A 21,951-nucleotide genomic window follows, 5' to 3' on the forward strand; every position below is an offset into this window, starting at 1 on the left:
TAAACGATAGCCAATTGAGCATAAATTAGTACTGAATTGTCTGCAACGGACAAACAGGAACTTCCAAAATATATTGATCGTTCAAACGATACGCGGCCAGCTCGTCTACATAACTGAAATGGACAAACAAAACCTCCCTCGCCTGAATGTTTGAAGAAGTTTCTTTCACCCTTCACTTATTGGTGTGAATTCCTGCGAAAGATTAATGCAGAAATCTAATAACAATATGTAAAGTATTGCAAACGAATTACAATATTTCCTGTCACAATATTTGCATTGGAAAGTGAGCAGGATTTGCACATTTTGAATTAGAAAAAAAAACCACAAGGTTGCGAAAACCAGCGCATAAAGTTGACTGATTGACTGTGACAGGTAATATTCACGTGCCAGACAGGTGATTTGGTGTCGTGTGCCGGTTAATATGAATCAAACCAGTTGGGGGTGCGAAGTCGATGGAGTGCTTGGGGAGGGAATAGGCGAGATGTTAGGGACACGAGTTGCTCAACCAACTGTATCAAACCGGATCTAACATCTGATGTGCGAAATGTTGTCTGTATGGAAGATTTTGTGACATTGGTACAACGAAAAGGAAAAAAGGAACTCGGAAGGTTTGGTGTGGTACAGACGCAACCGAATCCAAATAGGTACTTACAATCTTTCCAGCGATATCAGATCGTGCAAAGCATCCTTCTCGATGGTGTAGATATGGTTGGCCGTCAGTTGCCTGTGAATTATGTTGTGATATAAATGCATTTTGTTACATCATTTTAGCCAAGAAAACATAAATTTTGTAAAATAATGAGTTAGTTGCTGTGGTTTTATTTGACAATGTCTTGAGCACAGATTTTATTGAAATCAATCAGGCACTGGGATGATCAGGCACTGTCGTAGTGCTTATCAGGAGAGAATCTTCTTGCGCAATTGGTTGATCCGATGCGTCTATGTGTGCTGCTATTAAGCGGTCAATAGATACCGTTACACTTCGACCTCAAACACTAATGATCGTACGGCGCTGTTAGTGTGGGACGAACGGCATCGATACGCAGCCACACATGCGTGCATGATCCTAATTCTGCTTGTACGTACGGTTTGCTTTTGTCATCGTGCTGAGTTTGTGTTGATCTTATCGTGCTCATCATTTGTTCTGCATTATCTCTCTTGATCGTTGATCTCAATCCTAACAATACGATCGGTAGTACCTCAGTTCATTTCGGGCGGTTGTGGCACAATGTTGCGAATTTTAATTGCCGGTCTTTTTGCGCGTTAGCTTGCGGCTAGTATGGTGTTGCTTTTAAGTGGTCTATTCCTAATAGTTCGAACATGCGTTTATAAAGTTCATAAGTTCAGTGAACTTGTCTATCATTGTTAGACAATAGTAGTTTCCTTCAAAAGGTGAAAGTGGGCCTATTAAGTCCACGTGCACGTGGTTAAACCAATGATCTGGTACAGCGAAGTGTTGTATCGGAGAAGGTTGTGTCGAGTGATTTTTGTGTTTTTGTGCATACTAGAAAGTGTTTGGCGAAGTGTTTTCAATCTTTGCTATAGAAAGCCAAACGAATCTTGCGCAAATCAAGTGTGTGGTTGTTCGTGCTCCCGGATGCGATGTGTTGTGCAATTTTTCTATTAGACGCTTCCTTAGCGGCAAGGGAGCAAATGGTCTAATATTTCGTGTAGATGTGTCGCAACACAGTGTTGTTTTCGTTCCGGGAATATTTAAGTCTCTCAGTGTCGGTGCAGTGTGAGTGTGTTCAGTGTCGGTGCGTTGCAGCTTCGCCATGTGCTCATAATCCATCGCATCAGTGTTAAACGCATTGATTTTGTTCTGTTCGCAAGGAACGTGTTCCATCGTAAGTACTCGCTTTTTGTAGACAGGGGGTTTAACTTTTAGAAAATAATGCTACGGGCTTAGGACCATTCTTTCCAATTTGATTTTGTGGTTTCCAGCATTTGTCGCTCAGCTGTGTTGTTCAGGTTTAGTGGAAGCAATGCATATATCGTCTATGAATGGGAACACAAAATCTAAGTCTCCAAAAATTACGTGTAAATGCCGTTGCAGTGTTTGCCCTGCATTTCATAAGCCAAACGTCGAAGGGTACAATTACACGGTAGCGTAAGGTCACTTCGCAAAAGTGGATTTTTTGCGGGGTCGGGATCACCAGTTTGGGGGTTAGTGGATTGGGTTTGGGATTTGGGTGATTCGATTGAGTGCTGCGTCGAGCAGTTACTTGTTTCCTGCTATGGAGCAGTTCGCTATTTACTGCGATCGAGCATTTCCCTACAAGTGTATATTTCATGAATATTGATCGTTGCTACTGATAACTATAAAAAGAATCTTCCACCGACGGTAGATTAAGCTGTTTTGAATGCTTTTAAATTACAGCCCTGCCATTGAGTAGGATTTACCGATTGCGGAAAACTTTAAACAAGTCATTTGCGCATAAATATGAATTTGATTACAATATTAGCATACGCTTTCGGCAACTTTAGCGTATCGAGTTTCAGGGTTTGACATTCGAAGGTCTTTGCCAAGAGATACATTGTTTTATTTTGGTTTATTGTGTTGATATTTTTCATAGATAGTCCCCTAAAAGCTGGAGATTTTTTTGTTATGTTTGGACAAATAAGATGTTTCAATGAGAAATTCGTAATGCTAAATTTCTAAGATTTTCTCTCTTAAAAATTCACTTAATTGAAACCATGTCGGAACATTAGAATGCCCGAAAGTGTTGACTAATTAAAACAACACTCTGTTCCAGCTAAAAATACACTGCTATGTATTGCCAGTATCAGGAAGCTATTGGATGTCCATTGTCCAGCTATTGGATGTTTGAATGTTAATTTAATTGAAGCCGTATCCATTACTAGTATCGTTCAACGCGCGTTACGAGAAGAACCGAACCGGCTGGAGGTAACAACGCAACCGGAAGGAGTTATCTTTTAAGTGACTGTATCAATTTTAAATGCCATTTCTTTTTGGCCTTTCGACGGTGTGAAAGGTATAAGCAGCCCGTTTCCGGTGGCCATATAAAAGGCTCGTACCGATGTAACACTATACCGGACTTATGTTTGGTTCGTAAAATTATTTCAAACTCGGAAAAGAAGACACAAAAGCACGTTTCGTGTTATTCCACCGTGATGTCCGGGTTGGAGTGCTCCGTGGCTTAAAATGAATTATTTTTTCGTCACGTCAGGTAAAATCTGCAAGAGAGCTCTGGGAACAACTCTAAAGTATACTGAGGGCAAAGAGTCGATAATGCCAAAGTCCAAGAGACGTATCTGAGGGTGATCCGATGGGTAATTATTTAAAACTTACGAGCCTCACAGTGGGATATTGAAACAGAAACATATACATTTCCTCGACGAGATGTGTTGGGCTGTTCGATGAGAAATATCTCATATTCCACTTATGTAAATTAATGACCAACAAACACAATGCCCAAGCACGGATCCGATTCCCTACGTTCAGTGAAAGTGGGACAGTTGTTTTGAAGTTGAAATTGTTTGGCCGATGTCCAACTGGTTCTCTTCGGCGTAAAACGCATGATGTCCCTGTTGGGCAGTGGTGAACCAGTAAAATACATCACCACCATCGACGACGTCCTCTGAGCGTGATTAAATCGATGAAAGTTAGGGGAAATGTGATTGGGAATCGATTAAAATGATAAATAAATGGGAGGCCATTGGTCTAGGGATGGAATTCGAATCAGTAAATCTTCATCCTCTCTCGAGGGTTGCACATTTGAATAATGAGTTGCCGATGCTGCTGGATCGAAGACTCGATCTCTTCAATGAACTGCATGCGAGAGCTCATAAGCGTAAATCATTCGGACCTTTGTGGTGTGGCGAATGGTGGTGGATACATTTTTATGGCGACACTAAACAGTGTCATTTCGGCACGTCTAGTGCCGCGTCCCTATGCATTGGTCTCTGGAGCGCCATCTTGTCCGGCATGATTTCCATTGATTAGCAAACGCTGCTAATGATGTCAACACTATCGGCGTGATCGTAACGTACGCATATATCAGTGCACGAAGTATTTGCCTTTTTCGTACCCTTTTCTAAAGGAAAGATACAAAACATATCTTAATGCAGCTTTAAATTGCTGTATTGGAAAGTCTGTTGGGCCTTTTTTATTTCATAACCATCCGTTCCGTCCATCAACACAGCATAACACCGAAGGAAACCGAAGCAAATGTTGAGAAATGGTATACATCGTTGGGACAACATTCCAATGGACAAGTTTAACTGCACACTGGGTAACTTCATTTCCGCCTTGTTTCCACCGGAAGTCTATGTTGATCGGCGAACGTTAGACAGCGCTCTATCGCCTCCAGGACAGGGGTAATTTTGGAAAGCACTTCGCGTAACACTATTAAAACCATCTACCAGCGGATGTTGCGCCACTGCGGGCGCATTGGTTCCACAGGACATTCTATCGGTGGTTTTCACTTGTCGCTGTGCCTGTTCACGGTTGTGGTGTAATCAGTTTAAAAAGAGTCGTTCGCTCACTTTCCATACGACAGTCCGGAGGAACTGCGAAAGGAGCGCTACTCTACCGCTGCCCAGTCACTGGTGTGGTCTAAAAGGGAGTGGAGCTAAAGGGCAACAACGTCACATACCGGCTCTGGCTTCGCTCTGATAGTTCGCACAGTTTTATGGGGGGGAATTTTCGGATTTTATTTAATTACTGCAATACGCCATGCGACATACACGCAGACGGAAGTTGGCGACCGACTGCTCCCGTTTTATCGTTTACACATCTTAGCTTTTTACTTCGATACTTCACAGTGTTCACTGCGCTCATGGCGTGTTGGTACATGAGTGATATAGCAGGGCACGGTTAGAAGCCTCAGTAGAAGAGAGTCATGAGGGAAAGAAAACTTTACTTACAGTATTCGCAGCTTGGCCAATCCTTGCAAGTCGGACTCGTAGATGACACTGATGTTATTGCCTTGCAGATCCCTGTGAGAAGAAGGAGAGAACGAATAAAGTCAATTAGGTGGAAGGAAAGGCCATCGTGAGATGGTTATACTTTGATCTACTGGTGATGGGAGAGTACCCATAACTGAATTAGCTGAAATGATTTAATAATATTATGCAAAGCAATCGCTTTTCGCAAAAAAACTTGTCCTGTGATTAACTCTCAATTGGACGCCTTTAAATAGTGGTGTATTAATTACTGTGAGGTGAACGTATTGGAATTGGAGCTTTTAGGGCGCTGAAGAGTTGACTGAATGTCTTTAATATAGGACTTCTCAATAACAGCTTCATGTTGGTGCTAATTACCAACCGTTTGAAAGAACTTCATGATGGAAGCGAGATATCACGAGGAAAGATACCTGTGTCTAGAGCAGACTCTCTCTCTCAGAAACCGAAAAACTAACAAAAGTTCATGCCAACATATACATTCGAGTGTGTTCAAAATCTAATCTTAAGACTCTTCATCTTAACCACCCAGGTTGGAGCCTGTTTTATTATCGTCGTTATGTTAGTTATGGCTCCATGTCCAGATTAAGCCCGAGTGGAATGTTTCATGATTATTTTTTCTGTACCAGTAGCTTGACGACGTCGACCTATACTTTAGTCGAGTACTCGGAGTTTGGGTACGTCGTTTAGTAGAGAGCATAATTAATCGAGCTATGATGTCATTTTCGGTTGCTTTGAAGATAATTCAAGTATAAAAAAGAGAGGACATGGAATAAAAGAGTGTAAACATCCATAAAGGACGACCATATAGTTTTAGGAGTCTGTCTGAAATTACAGTCGGTATTATTAAACGTTTAATAATGTTGGTGTTAAATGATGAATATTTCATATGTTTGTGCAGTTGGATTTATTGAATTTCATGTGATGGAAGCATGCATATCACCACTTCCGCTTGGATACTTCCGCTTTGATGTGAAAGAACACTCACATGCTTCCAAAATTCTATCCACTGACACACCATTGGTGCATAAATGGCCATTATGATAAACGGTTAAACACGGCCACAAGACTCCGAGACACATGTTTCATGTAAATCGCACAAAAATAGCCAAATGCGCAAGTTGAACAAAAAAACGCGAAGCTGTAACGGAAATTCTAGTTTGCATTGTCGTACATCTTTTGCCAGCTGTTAATATTCATGACACATTTTGCTCGAATTTATGCTTCTTCACATTTTTCGAGCGAACGTGTGTGCTCTGGTGGGCTTCCTTCGGATGGAGACACACATCCGCTCGCATCGGGGCGAATGTTTACACACCGGATTTACGAGTGTTTGGCTGTTGGCGAAGAGCGGAAGCAAGCAGATGAAAGGGAAATTGATGTGAGGAACATAGTGGGTGATTCGAATGGACGGATGGATTCGCTTGAACCGTATCACGGGCCCACAAGGTGAGATGGCCCACGGTGATGAATCTTCCTTTGGAACCCAAAATTCTTCAGCTGCTGATGTTGTCGCTACTGCATTGTGTGCATTGGGCGGATGCATGGAACGATGTGCCGCATGGAGAGTGAGTGCATAAAATAAATAAAATGTTGCACTCGTCCCGCACAATCACCGGAGCACTCGGAGGTCGTTCCGGAGAAATATTTTTGAGCAACAAAAAATATAGTTGCAACTGCATCAGAACACTTTGTTGTTGTGTGGGATGCTCGTGGTATTTACAGCATATGCGAAAAGAAGACACATCAGCACCATCGTACCACGCCGAATGGATGAGTGAACGGATGCAGATGAAGCTGCATCAAAATATTTCACCAAAACGGAACTCCGTCTAACGGAGAATCAGTTGCAGCGTTTCTCACTTGAAATGATGTTGATGGAACCATTTTCACTGCCCTCTGTGTGTGGGAAGATATGAACATTTGACTTGATTCAACCGTACAGCGTCATGCCCTCGCTTCTACAGATAGTGGTGGCCTTGTGGAAGCATTCACTAGCCGTCACACGCTTGGAAACCTCAATGTAAGTGAGAAAAATGGCACCCGGCACACAGAAAAACCTTCTGATTGAATTCCACACAATTCCGCTCTGGTGGAATGGGCCGTGGTGATGGCTCCTCACTGTTTTCCCTTTTTGACAAACGAACTGAGTGCGACTCGGGGCACCGGCACGTAAGGAAAAGGATAATGCGAATGTCATGTACGGGGTAATGGTCGACGCACATTATGGGAGAGTAAGCAGATTTTCGTGTTGGATCGAAAATTATAAAACCGATTGAAGTGCTTTAGACGCCGTTAACCTGCACATTCGGAACCTTTTTGTGTGTGTTTGTAATGGCATTAATGATAAGGCATTGCGAGGCAAATAACTTCGCCCGTACAACTCTTTTCGTTTGCTGATCATGGGCTTTTTGCGGTCCTGTGTGAATATTTTGTTAAACCACATTCTGAAAAATGTGGCTCACTCTTTTGGCGTTTTGTTTTTGGAGGAATTTGAATTTGTTTTTTACTGGAGTTTAATAGCTTTGGGATGGATTATGAGCACGATGATACCATGAATGAAGCCGTTAGAGATTAACGTCAATCCAGATCAACGTTTTCAAAAGTTTTTAAAACGTCAGTGAGTGCAAGTAATATGTTATTAAAGTTTATATCACTGGCAGATTATTCATTTTGTGCATAGATTTGCATAAAATACTTTATTCTTGTTATGTTCTTCCGTTTAGGTAATGTTATAAATATTACCAATGCCGAAACAGTATTTCTAATAGAGATATATAAATCACAAAACATTCGCATTTTGTTTAAAATTTTATATTTAAGTTACTCCCCTATCTGAATTCGGTAAAACAGAAAATGTGTAAAAAAAATTCTTTTAATAGTTTTTACTTAGTTTTATCATATATTGCCCAGGAAGAAGGTAACCTCTATGGGAGGTCGTGAGTCAACACTATTGTATTGTTTGTTTCCATTTTGACATAATATTAAATATACATTTGCATAATATTTCCATCCATTGAACAGAAAAATCACTCAAAAAACGATGGAATGCATTTTTTTGCATGAATGCGTCAACAAATACAACGTTTGCTTTCGGAATCGATCGTTAGACAGGTGGGTTGTGGGTGTTGCATGTTTGATTCACATTAGATACCATAAGCGGGACAATCATCATCTAATCAGCAATGTATGTCCACATCGCTTTGTCTTTGTCAGCTCGATGGGACCGAAGCGAAGCTACATAATAACAATGAAGTTAGTTTTGAATTGGTTCATAAATTAACTGAGAATGGAATTTGATGAGCTGATAACGCGCTTCACCGACACTTCGTGGTTGGTGTGCGCTCATGTCCTGCATTCACCGTGTCCCTGTGTTATGATGGTGCAATAAGGGAGTTGACAACATTTTGCAGCGGAGCATCCTCGGTGACACCGCCAGCACGATGTTGTTCGATGCTAATGTCAAGTAATAAATGGGTTTCGATGAAATGGGGCCACCCGGCGCTGGGGCTAGCACGCTCCATCCGTGCAAATATGTATGCATGTGGCGACAAGCCCGGCTGCATGCAGCAAAGTGCACGTAAGAGGCCTCTTGTGGTCTATAGTCGCTTCATCATCAGCGTTGATACAGTGCGGTTGACATTTTCTGAGCTATCGATCCCGTTGACGTGCGAGCATGCTAAACAACGCCCTGATTAGAATTTATAATCACCACACCTTGATCTCCACTTCGCCGACGTTTTGGACGTATTAACACACTTCTCTAGGGATCAACCACACTTCAGGGACCCCCTCCTGGGAAGGGTATCCGTTTTGAATATTTCTGTTCAACTTAACAGGTTGATGTTTGGATTTGGGTCGAAATTTGAGGCTTGGATGCGTTCCTGGCAGGATTTGAAAAGGGTTTGACAGGGATCAAAATAACTCTCTTACAAAATATGTATCGTTTGGTGCGATTATTCGCAAAATGTCAATTTATGTCAAATTCAATACGTTTCGGGTACTTCACAATTTTTAATTAGAGCACCGTCAATTGCCCAATGTATCAGATATTTGCAATAAAAGGAATGGGAGAAAGGTACAATAAATTAGTAGGCAGACATTCCAACACAGACACCAACTTCAGCGTAATGTCAAGAGTGAGAAATGTTGAGCTTGGGAACGAACATTATAACACAAATCTGGCAAATTTATTCCCCACATATCACGACCCAAGTATTGGTCAACCTCTTGAAGCCACTCTCGACATAATTCTTCACTGGTTCTCGTCGAAAGCAAAACGTCTTTACGAGGATGCTGGACTGAAGGAAACTACCGTCTTGCAACGAACATTCCAACAGCATTCTCACCAGTCCGTCCCAAGCACGTCAGGACGGATTTGTGCTCCAGAAGCCGAACATTCTACTTTCCTGTTTTCCAAGTCCGAGGCGGAACACCGTGTAATGGAAATGGGAAGCACATTCATTTCCGCTCTCAAGTGGAAGTGAGTGTACATGAAAGCCAATCCAAAGCTGCATCGAATAACGTTCATAAGAACCGGGAAATGCTTCAACCATCACGATTTATACTGTATCTCTGTGGGTTAGGCTTCCCTCGCAGAGGACCAAAGCACGAATGTGCTGAGTGTAGATGAGCATGTAATTATGTATGTTTACAGATATCATAAGACATGTGGAAATCCAAAATGGTAGGTGTGTATTTCGGAACCGGGGACTGCCAATTTGCGGTGCCAGCAATCCTGTAATCCGGAGATGTTTGATTGCGAGACGAGAGATGATAATTGGGGGCAGAGGTCAAAAAAGCAGGAAACCGATGTTATGGAAAGCCGTACCAGTGGGATTGTGGTAGAGCAGGCTTTCCATCGCAGAGTTATGCTATGTGACCAAATTAGTAATTTAGCCGACGTTGAAGAATTTTTGGAGCATTTAATTAAACCGCAGTCGTGTGGTGGATGGATGATGATGCGGACATTGTTGGTACGTGATGATGAGGTTGTGTCAGTAGATGAATTCATCATGTAGGGTCTTGTGAACCGCACAATTTTGATTTTGTTATTTGATTTAGTTTCCTCAATAGATCGATGTTATAGATCGAACAATAGGATGGATTTTAACTTTCTAGAACAATGTGCAATGGCATATGACTATCGGATCATATTAATTGTTTGTTTTACGATAATTGGTATGTAAACGAGCTTGTTTATCCAATTAATTACTTCATACTTTATTCTTTTGTTGAAGATCTCTATTGACAGCAAAAACTCACGACGTTTACAGCAAACTGATTAAATTCTTGACCTTTTCGCACCACTCTCTTTACCTCTCCACAAAACGAGGCAATCATGAACAGACTTCCAAGGGTGCCTGCATCGCTATGAAACGTGATAATTAGCTCTATTTGTCTAGTTAATTAAGATGATTTCAATCCTGTTAAGATGAGGACATTCGGAAGGAAAAAAAGCATCCAGCCTTCAAGTTTATTCAGGGGGCCATTGAAAGTGAGCATTCACCAAACATACCGACGAACGTAACACGACCGTTGCGCCTCGTCACAGCGTGTAGCGTTGTGTTGTGTAACAAAAATAGAATGCAAGTCTAGTAGAGTAGAGAGTTCTCCCCAAAACCAGACACATGATGGATACAGATAATCTTAAGCCGCTTGATGCATCTGTCTTTCAACAATGGATCGGTACTCGTTTGACGGTGAGTAGAGCGGGTTAACGTTTTTATGTTTGCTCAGTGTTTGAAACAGATCGACAGAAGCAAAGGGAGATACATGATACCAAAGAAAGAAAACCACATTTGAGTCGAGAGTTTCCCAAAGAAAACAGTGCAACAAGTCACGCCATGACCGCCGATGCCGCGCGTTTGAAACCCTTACAACCTGCCGTGAGTTCTAAAGATTGTTAATTATTTCGTTCTACAACACCCGCGATACCGGAGTTATTTCGACAGATGTTTCAGCAGTTTCTAAACTCTTTCTTTGGCAGAGCTAAGATTAGAGTGTGCAACTCCCAAAGGATGGACAAAAAATAACAAAAACAACTCCTTCAAACGAACGCAGACGACGCGGCGGGAAGAAATATACGCGAATGGTGTTCGAAACCGAGAGGCATACAACAACATGAGAAGAAACTGGAAAAAGCAGATCAATGGATTTACGGAAGCTTACCAAAATTGACAGATTTGACAAATAAAGACACGACGTAGCCTCGAGCTGACAGCCAACGACGTGCCTAGCCGCGCGATGTGCGTTGGAAAAGACCGAAGCATTCTGGCAGTCAATATCGAATCAAAATCGAGATGAAAACTGGAGCATAACCGATGACTCGTGGGTTTTGGATTATCAATTCCCCGATCGTTGAAAAGATTGTGAAGTTTTAATGGAATACTCCGCATTGCAAGGAGTAGATTAGAAAGCAGCAGTTTTATCTCGATGTTTGATCGGAATCGGAGCCTTCCCCAGTACAATTTATTTGATCGATTCACTTAAACATAGAGCTAATATTGATTAGGAGGTTTCATTTTGTTGCTTCTGGAATTTCTGAAGTGTCAAGGGTTGAGATTGTTGGTTTTTCTAAGCGATTATTGTGACAGTAAAAAGTTAATGTTGTCCGATTGAGTAATCGAATAACTTCAAGACTACATTTCAAAACACTTTTAACAAAGAAGACAAATCCCACGGACACCATCGTAAAGCGGACAACGAGGTTGAGGGATTATCGTAATGGATAATGGACCGCGTCGTGTCGTAAACTGTCTACCTCGATCATTTTGCCATTCGGAGGAGATTTAGACGAGGTGAGAGATTGTTACAGCCACCGAAACAGATAAACAGCTGTAATGAAACTGCTTCATCGTCGCGTGGACACATCACGGTTCTTAAAATATGGCAATAATATAAAATATTTGCGTGAGGTTCAGAGGTTTAACTGGCGCTTAAAATGCTGCACAACCGCACCGGAAGTAATCGGTGGATCTGGGGCATATTAACGCCGCCTGTAGCTAATCGACCCTTGCCGACTCCGTTCAGCATGGGACCAAAACAACAAACTTTTGATAAGCACTCACAAAAACACACATTTTATGACTACTGCCCCTTTGCCGGGTCCGTTGCCTCGAGTCAAAAGGATAAACATTCGCATGCACTGCCCATTAGAGGAGCATCCCGGTAGCGCGTTCATCCAAAACGTTCCGTGCCGTAGACGAGGAAAGGGTCGATAACTTGAACCGCCGTCAAAGCCAGACCATCAACCAGAACAGAAGGTGTGTGTGTGAGAGAAAGGGCTTGGCAAGCTCGTAAAAAGCGTTGAACGAGTAAATTTCAAGCCAAATTGATTTTCAACTTCAGGCAAAGAGGTTAAATACTTAATCTGATTTATGCTTTCAGATAAAATCGTCCGTTTTTCCGTGCTCGAATGGTGAGGCACGTCGCGTTACCGTGACCTGGTAGCACAAAGCGTCGAATTCGTTGCTGAAACGTGGCACGCTGCATTTCGGGTGGTGCGACTTTTGGGTTCTACCTTTGTTGACCATTCCACTTCTGTTTTTTCCTCTTTGGAGACCGCTTGTTCATTGCGGTAAGCTCAGTGCAGATGTTAGTAGCAAGCAATTGCACTTTAGCGGTTACAGAATGATCAAGTTGTTCGGCGCCTTAGCACTTCCTGAAGCGATATCGAAAGGACGTTTGGTGTAGATGCTTACCTGTAAAGAGAGAGAGAGAAAAGGAAGATATGGTTAATTGATCGATTAATTATTACAAGGTGGGTACAAGTGTGAAAAAGGATACAGTGAGGGAAGAATTTCATCAGACCAAAGCGAAGAAGATGATAATGGTGCAGCGAGCTAATTAAGATGCTTTACAGCTTTTTTCAGTAAGATTATCTCCAACAGAAGGGACAATTTTGATTAAACCAAATGTCACTCGATAAAGATTACGAATATGATATGAATAGTTTCTTAATCACATAGTTGGTTATCGGTTATCATTTTAGTTCAATCGGCCAAGGTCACTATGGAATAATGCGAGAAGCAAATCATAATAAATTCCTTTAAAATTGTTGCAACAAATCTTATAGTATAAAATATGAAATTTTCACATTATTCTTTAAATGTTGCAGTTGTATGTTGCGAACAAACAAGTTGTCAATGTGAGGGATTAAGCGATGTTCAAGGGTGCGTTTATAACCCGAGTAATGTTTTCGATTTCAACAAGAACACGATCAACAAGCCATGCTTCTATTTCTACTTTCCATTTCTAAAAAAAGGGATTTCCTTCACTAAAACCCACCCATCATTCGACAGTGAGTCCTTTTCGAAAGCTTTGCTACACGAAATCTTCTTAAAGAAAAAACACAAGCGAGACGTACGCAATTTTTGCCTTTTCCCTGAAATAAATCAATATCTCTCGTGATAGTTTGATTTCGTGACTGTTTTATTGTATTGTCCTTCGTTAATCGTAAACCAATCGTAGAAAAGCTTATGCTTGGCGTGAATAAAAGTAAAGACCGTGAAAGGATTTTGGAAGATGTCGGCATCGGAAATCGAAAACACACTACTGATGGGCGTAGCCACGTGGAACAGATGGACCGGAGAAAATGGTCAAGCCTATGTAGCGGTCATAAATTGTTTAGAAGCGAATTTAATTTCACTCGAACGATTTGTTAGTCTGTCCAACGCTGGAAGACATGGCGTGTGGTTTGGTTTGAGCTTTCGATAGAAACTCGGTGATTAATGGGACCTACGGCATCGTCATTCGGGTCGTGCAGGTCGTCCGTTTGCCACAGCATCGGATGATGCATCGAATATCAATCGAGGTGGTCAGGATGACATCTTTTGTCGAATGGTATAGCGTGACCTAACGTATATCCATATCGACACACTCTTCGTCGCTGTTATCGAGGGATTTCGCCGAAGAATGGTCCAAATATCATCAGCCGACGTTAATTGTTGCGACACTCATAAATCTCCCAGCCGTCCAGTTGGTACATGCGTGCCTGCATCGTGTGCGAGCGTTGGCGTGTTTTGGATGCTTTTCCACGCCATAAGGTTTGTGCAGTGAAGCGTGATTGTAAGAATTATGAATACCTTTGTTTATATAGCGATCCGTCTTGAAGAGGGCTCATAAATTTTTTATTCCGCTTCAATCCGACCGAATGTAGACAGTCGCCAAACATGCGCACCACCTCCGCACGCTGCAGCGGATTTTATAGAAGGTACCACGTATCGGGGTCGAAACAATACGTCAAATTAATGGTTCCTGACAAGATGATTTGATTATGCAAAATAGCAGCAGCGCCGAGTGTGGAACTGAACAGCCCCGTACGATGGTAAAAACTCCCCGTGCTTCATAATTGGAGCCATTCTTTACAATAAATTAACTTACGCTGGTCGAGAGAAAACACAGATGAAGGAAACATTAATTTATCTAACTGCCAACAGCGAAACCAAGAGGATGGAAGCATCCGGGAACTCGTGTTTGACATTCGTTAAAACAAACGACGTTGTAAAGCATGGGATCCGAAATGGAAGGCGATCGGTTATAAATGGTTCAAGAACTCCTTCGCAAACACTAACGGAGATAAATTGACGTGCGAAGAACATTTTAATTTGTCCGAAAATTAGCATCATGCGTAGATTGAAGATTTGGATGAAATCTGCTTATTAAATGCTGATTAACATACTGCGATGGGTGAACCCGGCGGACAGCCGTTGCTTCCAGTTTTAATCACAAGCGAACAGCAAAGGATTATTTTGAATTTGCTCTGTAATTATGCATTTTTTGTCTTTCTCCAGAAGATCCGATTACGATCAATTCACAGTGCACTCCCTTGGTTCAAAAACAGTTGGTGATTGCTCTTCTGGGGTTTTTCGAAGCACTTTTCCAAAAGATCCGCACGGGTGTTAAGATTCGTTGGTGCCATCAGCGATAAATCTTCAATTTGTGCATCCTTCTGCGCGCCCATCACGTCATGTCTCGGATTACATGTCTGCAGACGATGGCAAGCATTATTCGCAACTCGTAACCCAACGTTCCGCCACAAGTAGCAATGGAAACAACAGCAAAAAATGGCAACGATGTAAAGCAAAACAAATAATACTTCGAATAAATTACTCATTAGTTTCCCAGGCCATATCATGATCCAAAATGGGAGGAGTATGTAATTTTTCTTCATCCTCTCGGGTCTTTTTCGGACAACGCAAACACGCTCCTGATGACCGGATATCTCGGACAAATGGTTCGGGACGACTGCTGGGAAGGAGTTTTTGGGTTCATTTTTCATAATTTGATATTTCAATAAATCTCTGCCGGGGCGAATATCTCACAAATCTGGGACAGAACGAGTCAGAACGTTTGTTTCCGACCATGTTAAACCAGCGACGGAATACATTCCATCCACCGACAAGCACCCAATGTGTGTTTGGCTTCTTGCCAGGCTATGCTCTTGGTGAGAGAAGCACGAAAAGAAGCACTCAACCTCAACTGGCGTGAACGACGAAAGGGATCACAGTCGACCAATGCATCTGCCATGTCCGATTTATGATAAAGACGTTAAGGACTTTTCTCTTCGATGGCGTCGCTTTTTTTGTAGCGCCCTACAGCCGCATCACCTGCACGGAAGAAGGACGGAGTTTGGTTATGCATCGTCGTCTTAAGGTTTGTGGTGAAATTGGTCAGAATCGGAAAGACATAGCGAATAGACGAAGAAGAAAAAACACGGTCCCAAAAGAGAACATAAGGAGAATCCCAAAAACCGCAGCAAAAGACGACCATTGCTCATCCCCAGCGTAAGTTGATGAATAATTTAGAGCGGTACTCATGTCCAGATCCCAACAGCCACACCGAGCATCATTGGGATTTGAAACGAAAAAGGATGATCGTATTTTAGCGGAGGATGGCTTTATAGAAATAAAAATATTTATAATTTATGTGCTTGAAAAATTTAACTCGGTTTTGTAAAACTATCCCTTCCTCACAAGAGGGATAACTTTGGAAGATAAGAATTCGGGATCTCGGGAATTCGGCGCCCTCCTAGAAGGCGGGTTGCATACTTTTCCAAGAAACATTAGTCGCAGACATTTTTTCTCTTCGCTTGCGTGATCTTGTTTTCTTCTGAAAGATTTTATTGTGGTTTATTTTGATTCCCTCCTACTATCAAAATTGGATCATCGCTCCGAGGGTGGTACTGGGACGAATTTTTAAGAAAACAATTCGTTTCGACATTCCGCAGCGCAGAATCGAAAAAAAAGTATACAAATCTTCAGTTGTGCATCCGTTGCACACGCCCGAAGAAACAGCAAAAGTTTGTTCTCTGCAGTGCTCGTTATTGTCGATATTTTCTCGCTGCTTCCGGGTGGGCATCCCGCGGGACAATTCGATTTCGTTCACGAGACACACGGAAGGATGATGAAGCATTCCTTGCGAATGTCATTTTCAACCTTCTTCCTTTTTTCGGTTTGAATTTATTTATTTTCAATGTGAATGCTTTATGTTGATGCATCCGACACTAGCACGGGCACTAGTGTCTGTCGTTATTGTATTGCTGCCTGCAGGGTGGTGAGAAGTTTTTCCTTTTTCCAGTTCATTTCCGATCGAAAATATATTTGTCAAATAAAAATAAATATTTTTCTACTGCTCGTTACGGTTGATCGCCTTCCGTACCTCGTAGCGTTCGCTTGGTATGGTTGGTAGGAAAGCGAACTGTATTATTTATGTCCTGCTATTAAACGCACGGTAGACTGCACGTGATCGAACCAATCGGTTACTGGAGCTTAAGATGAATCGGTCATGAGTGAATTCACTGACGTAAGTGTCGTAACGTAACCAATGCCAACAAATCAATATCACAAACTACTCCTTGCTGGATGCATCATTCAACTAAAAATAGTAACTATTAGTCAGACCACACATTCATTCATCGTCTATGGCGTTTGGAGCTATTTTGATTGCGAAGAAGTTCCTGCTGCGCTATAGAACGATGCGTAGGGACTGCTACGCACTACTCGATCTCCAAATGAAATCAATCTCTTCTGGCACCGACGGATCTGCTTCTTTTAATGGATCAAAGATAGAGCCAGCATCACGGGCTGGTGTGATGTTTATGTTTGTGTTACCGAATCGTAATTGCTGCGTAAACACAGAATCACTTACTAAGTCCAACACCCCATAGCGATCGTGGTGAAGTGGTGAATTATCTCCATCATCCATTATCACGTGACTGGTTTGATATTTTCTTTTCATACCGCTATGCTACTATAACGGTTTTTGTTTACTAGCTGTTCTGGGTACGCTAAAACAACATAAGATTTACAGAAATGCATAATACAGAACATGATCAATTGAATAGGAGTTCAGGTGTTCAACAGGAGTGAGGAAGTTCAATAGGAGATCTGTTCCGTTCTCTTTACTTTGAAAGCAACCCTGTAGAAGTTTAATGCGGGTTTTTATTGGATCACTTTTTTGTCCGTTTCCGTATCCTAAAACATTAAGATTCTTTTCCGTATAGTAACACTTAAAGATTCTTTTTGAGTGCCTCTGGCGATCAGCTTCCGGCAGTTGACGAAACTTAATGAAACTGATCGACAACTGTCAACTTCCTGCCTGCGGCGTTGTTGTGCGTGGCCATACCCCCCCCCATGACAGAATGTCATAACAAAACAAAACTAAAGTTGTTTGCATGTTTTTAGTGATTAACAAATTTTAGCAAAGTGATTAGCATTAGATTAGTGATATTTACTACAGTGATTAGTGACTAGTAATATTTATTACTCGTGTGAGTTGGTCGTTGCCCGGATGCATGTGGATGATCGGGTTGTTGGTAAGGATTCATTCATCAGGATGACTAATCGGCCAGGTAGTATGTCGGTTGGTCGGTGATGCCTCATGTTGTCTTTCTGCAATTCCCGCAGAGACTCCGTTGTCCTTCCAGAAACGTTGGACCATCAGTTGCCAGTGTCGAGAGTGTAGTCTTCCAGTGTTAGAGCATTGAAGAGAACGTCTGCAATCCAGTGTTATCGGGAGTAGGAACCGCATGCATGGATGTACCGATGAGGAAATGCGCTTGGGTAAGTGCTACCAAATCGTTCGGGTCGTTTGACGAGTGCAACAAGGGTCGGGAGTTCATTGCAGCTTCTATTTACTGAAGGATGGTGCCATATTCTTCGTAGGAAAGCCTGGTGCTGCCTTGATGTGTTGTTGCTGTTCGTCGCGGAACATGTGGAAAAGCTCGCTGAGCTCGTGCGCGACTCCTTCAAGATTTTTTCCGTTGTCCGATTGTATGTGTGCCGGTAATCCGCGTCTGGATGTGAAACGGCGTAAGGCCGCTAAGAATCCCTCTGTAGTGATGTCCCCCACCAGTTCTAGGTGGACTGTACACAAGTAGCTCTTCGCCGCCGCTGCACGCCGGTGTGCAGCATCATCACGTTTCGCCGGTTTAGCTGTCGATATTGGTGTCTGTGAAATTATTCAAACCGAAGCCTGGTCTGAACGTGAAATATTGTTATGGGACGGACGACACTTACAAGAAGATCATTCTAACCTTTTCTCCGACAATCTTTCCCAAAAGACCCTATCTTCACCAGCCGTAACGAGATTGCAAAGGTGCGGTGGTCGCGGTTGGTTCAGCTGTAGTTTTGTCTTCCTTGCATGTAAATCCATTCCACTACACTGCCACTTGCTCAAGGGACTTTCTTTCATTTTGATACCGGCAGAATTTTTTTACAAGCTCAGAACGAATGTTATTTTTTGCCTTTACATTTCACGCTTGAGGGTTAAGTTGGACTTGTTCGTTATTTCGTTATTGAAATTGAATGCTGGCAGAAGAATTGGATTCGACCAAAACGCATGATAAGCATAACATTACTAAAGGTTTTTTGATACATTTAATTTTTTTCTTATATTTTTAGATCGCAAAATGAGATCCAACCTTGTTAAGTAAGGTAAGTGTTTTTTGATTTAACTGCAAACAGTTGGAGTGCTTTCATTGCTCCACTACTTTCACACTGTCAAAGGACAACATGTGATTGTTTAGTTTATTTTTTTTTAATCACAAACACCTCTCGAATAAATTGCCACATTAAAAGCTTTTATGGAAATGCAAAATCAAGGAAAGCGATTGCGATAATCAATTATGGAAAACTTTTCCCGTGTAGCTTCTCCTATCTGTAGCAGAGATTTTTTGTTTTGCACAACGGACGCCAATCGAGTGGAAATTTATTGACAAAAGATTAAAACGAAATCGAACAATTTAACTTCATTAACGTCCATTGCATGCATTTTCGCGTACGGTCAACAAATGACGTGTGTTATTGTCCTGTTGGAGATATTGATGGCTCTTGATGGAGCTTTTATTTCGGCGTGTCGGTTACGGTCTTTTGTGAACGGAAGCGCCTGTGAGATAATTTATCTGTCGCCTGTCGCCATCATTTATTCATTATGACGAGTGTGACATGAGAGGCTAAAATCCAAACTGTCATCACTGCCTGGCGGAAAAGGCTTTTTTTGCTTTTCGTCTTTTTATTGCATCAAAGTTTGGTGGCAATCAATGGTGAAATGAATGCAAGCAGTTTCGATGCACCGTGTGAGATTGACATTAAGTGAATGTAAATAATGTTAAAAGCAAAATAAGGCTGGTCTCACAATCCATTTAATACTTGCAATCGTAGTTGAAAATCAATTAACCATAAAACTACTGCTTTTTTAACTGCTTTAAACAATTTTGACTAACAAAAAGAATTATAACAAAGTTAAGTTATACATTTTATTAATTAAGCCATCACTTAAAGCAACATTTAATCCAAAATTTCAACAGATTTGATACATGAAGACGGTTTCATACAGCTATAAACGTGATTTTTTTTTTACTAGCATGTGCATTTCAATCACAATGGGAATTTAGCGTCATATTCTTTGTTTTCGAGTGCGTATTAAAAGCTTAACCACCAAATGCGTTCTATTGTTTCACAGTGTTGAATATGGTGAAGTCTACTCAAGAATTCCATTAAAACGAAACCACTCCGACATTTGCACCGATAGTGTGCGTCCCAAGCAGTCTTAAATATTGCACCAAGTCTCCTACCATCGATGGCGTTCGAGTGGTCATGGATTTACGGACCCTCTTATTATGAAGGACTTACAAAACGCAGAGCAGGATTAAGCGTTGCTCTTTACCCTTGCTTGTCACAATGTATTTGGTCGGATTTTACCCTCAATTCTCTTCCTTCTCCTATGTGTCGGAGTACACGTGTTCATTTCCTGTTGTAATACCTATTTTTTAGTATGTACATGTTCTGATTCACTATCCTGGTACAATATCCAATTGCATGGGGTCGGCCAGTGGGACGAACATCGGGGCGCCATCCATTACTTCTCTACCATTAAGCACATGAGTCATCCGTAGGCGGCAGGATCATCAATGTTCATCTTTATGATCCCTCCGGTTTCGTATCGTTGTACAGCAGTGCGGTACTTCTATACCGCACGGTGTAATACTTTTCGGCGACAGGAAGGTAAAAAGATGGGCCATCCGACGCGACTATTTTATTGACTCAGGACAACCACTCTTTCTAACGACGCCATTTCGGGCGAATGGATTTGTTGTGCAGGATAATAGAAAAATACCTAACACGTAGGTGTAGACTTTTCCAAAGCAAAAAATATATGATACTGATTGAGCAAGACAGAACCCTTCTCAAAGGATGCACTGTTGCTTCCGAAGGGCTTTAACTGTGACATGCCCGAGTAAATAGTATCTTCTAATGGGATGATCGTTAGAATACCTCCACGGTGCAAACTGTCTGACCCAATGCGATGGCGCAGGAAACATAACATTTTTATTCCAGCAGGCTATTTAGTGTCATTTTAGAAGACCGTGGACACAGGCTCTGAACTGGTAGCGTGAGTAATCAGAATGTGCCCAGTACAAAAGCCACAAGCACTTTTTATGATGTACCTTCCGTAGGTGCTATACTACAGAGTTGAAGAGTTATGGATGGTAAACCCGTGCCGGAATGCTGAAGCTTACAGAGTCGGGTACTACCACCAAGGGAGTCGTAACTTTTTATTAGGCTTCTGTTTGTTGCTGTTTGTTGTAGTGGATATGTATCACTCTAACCTTCCTCCGCGGAGGACACGTGTGGATGTTCATACACATGTATGATCAACGGAGCAACCGAGCAGTCTTTAAATTAATGCGGATCCACATCATCGTCTATGTTGTCTGCGTGGCCCGATATGGGTACTACCCGACAAAAAAGCAACAATGTTACTGCCCGAAATGAGTCTGAATTCTGCTTACATTACCGGGAATGGTGTGCCCAATTTGCGATAGTTTGTTTTAGGAAGCTGAAAACATTTGGGTCTCTCGCTAATTGAACCTTTTTCGCCGTCTCAGTGTGGTAATAAATTTCAATTTGCTACAACCCCCTTTCTGCTTTCGCTTGTAGACAGCTGAACGTTGTCTTCTAATAAACAAGCCGTTTGCGTTGCTTTAGTGCTAGAATGGAAGGAAGATAATACGTACCTTGTTTATTACCTTCCTGTCCCGAAATGGTCCCGACGGTCGTCGATAGTGTCAACGAGTTTAGGTTTAATAAATAACAACTCAACGTTAAGGAGGCTTGTGAGTAATGTTAGAATGTCTTGATCTTCTCTGTCTGATTGTATTTTTTTGCTGGAAAATAAAAGCAGATTGTGGAAGCGCGTTGTAAGAGCGTTTTTTTTCAAAAGAGTAATCCTAGTCATAACCATGGTAACTATGTTTTTTTTTTCTGCTTCGTTGTTTCTTTGTCCACTAATGGCTTCTGCTGTATTTATACGTCAAATGAAATAAAGACGGTTAAATTACTAATCTGATCAGTTTCGGCTTTTCCCACAAGTAAAAATGGGACAATTAGGTTTAGATATAAACAACTCAATTTGTAGAATGGGTCGATAGAGATCGAGCTTAAATTTTTAAGGCAAGACTGCTTCAACACTCAATAGAGAAAAAAATGATAAAATAACCGACTATCGACAGAAAAGGCAAAC

The 21,951-nt window shown here is 41.7% G+C and overlaps 1 protein-coding gene across 1 annotated transcript in view; it reads right to left on the minus strand.

Moving 5' to 3' along the window:
• LOC128299353 (protein slit-like) overlaps nucleotides 1-21,951 on the minus strand; it is an 89,486-nt gene that overhangs the window by 5,413 nt on the left and 62,122 nt on the right. Inside the window, exons 2-3 of the mRNA XM_053035291.1 lie at nucleotides 4,891-4,962; nucleotides 653-724 (exon numbers count right to left, since the gene is read on the minus strand). Coding sequence (XP_052891251.1) covers nucleotides 653-724; nucleotides 4,891-4,962 — 144 coding nt within the window. The remainder of the gene's footprint in view (nucleotides 1-652; nucleotides 725-4,890; nucleotides 4,963-21,951) is intronic.

The sequence above is a fragment of the Anopheles moucheti genome, chromosome 2 (assembly GCF_943734755.1).
Source record: "Anopheles moucheti chromosome 2, idAnoMoucSN_F20_07, whole genome shotgun sequence".
Classification (NCBI taxonomy): domain Eukaryota; kingdom Metazoa; phylum Arthropoda; class Insecta; order Diptera; family Culicidae; genus Anopheles; species Anopheles moucheti.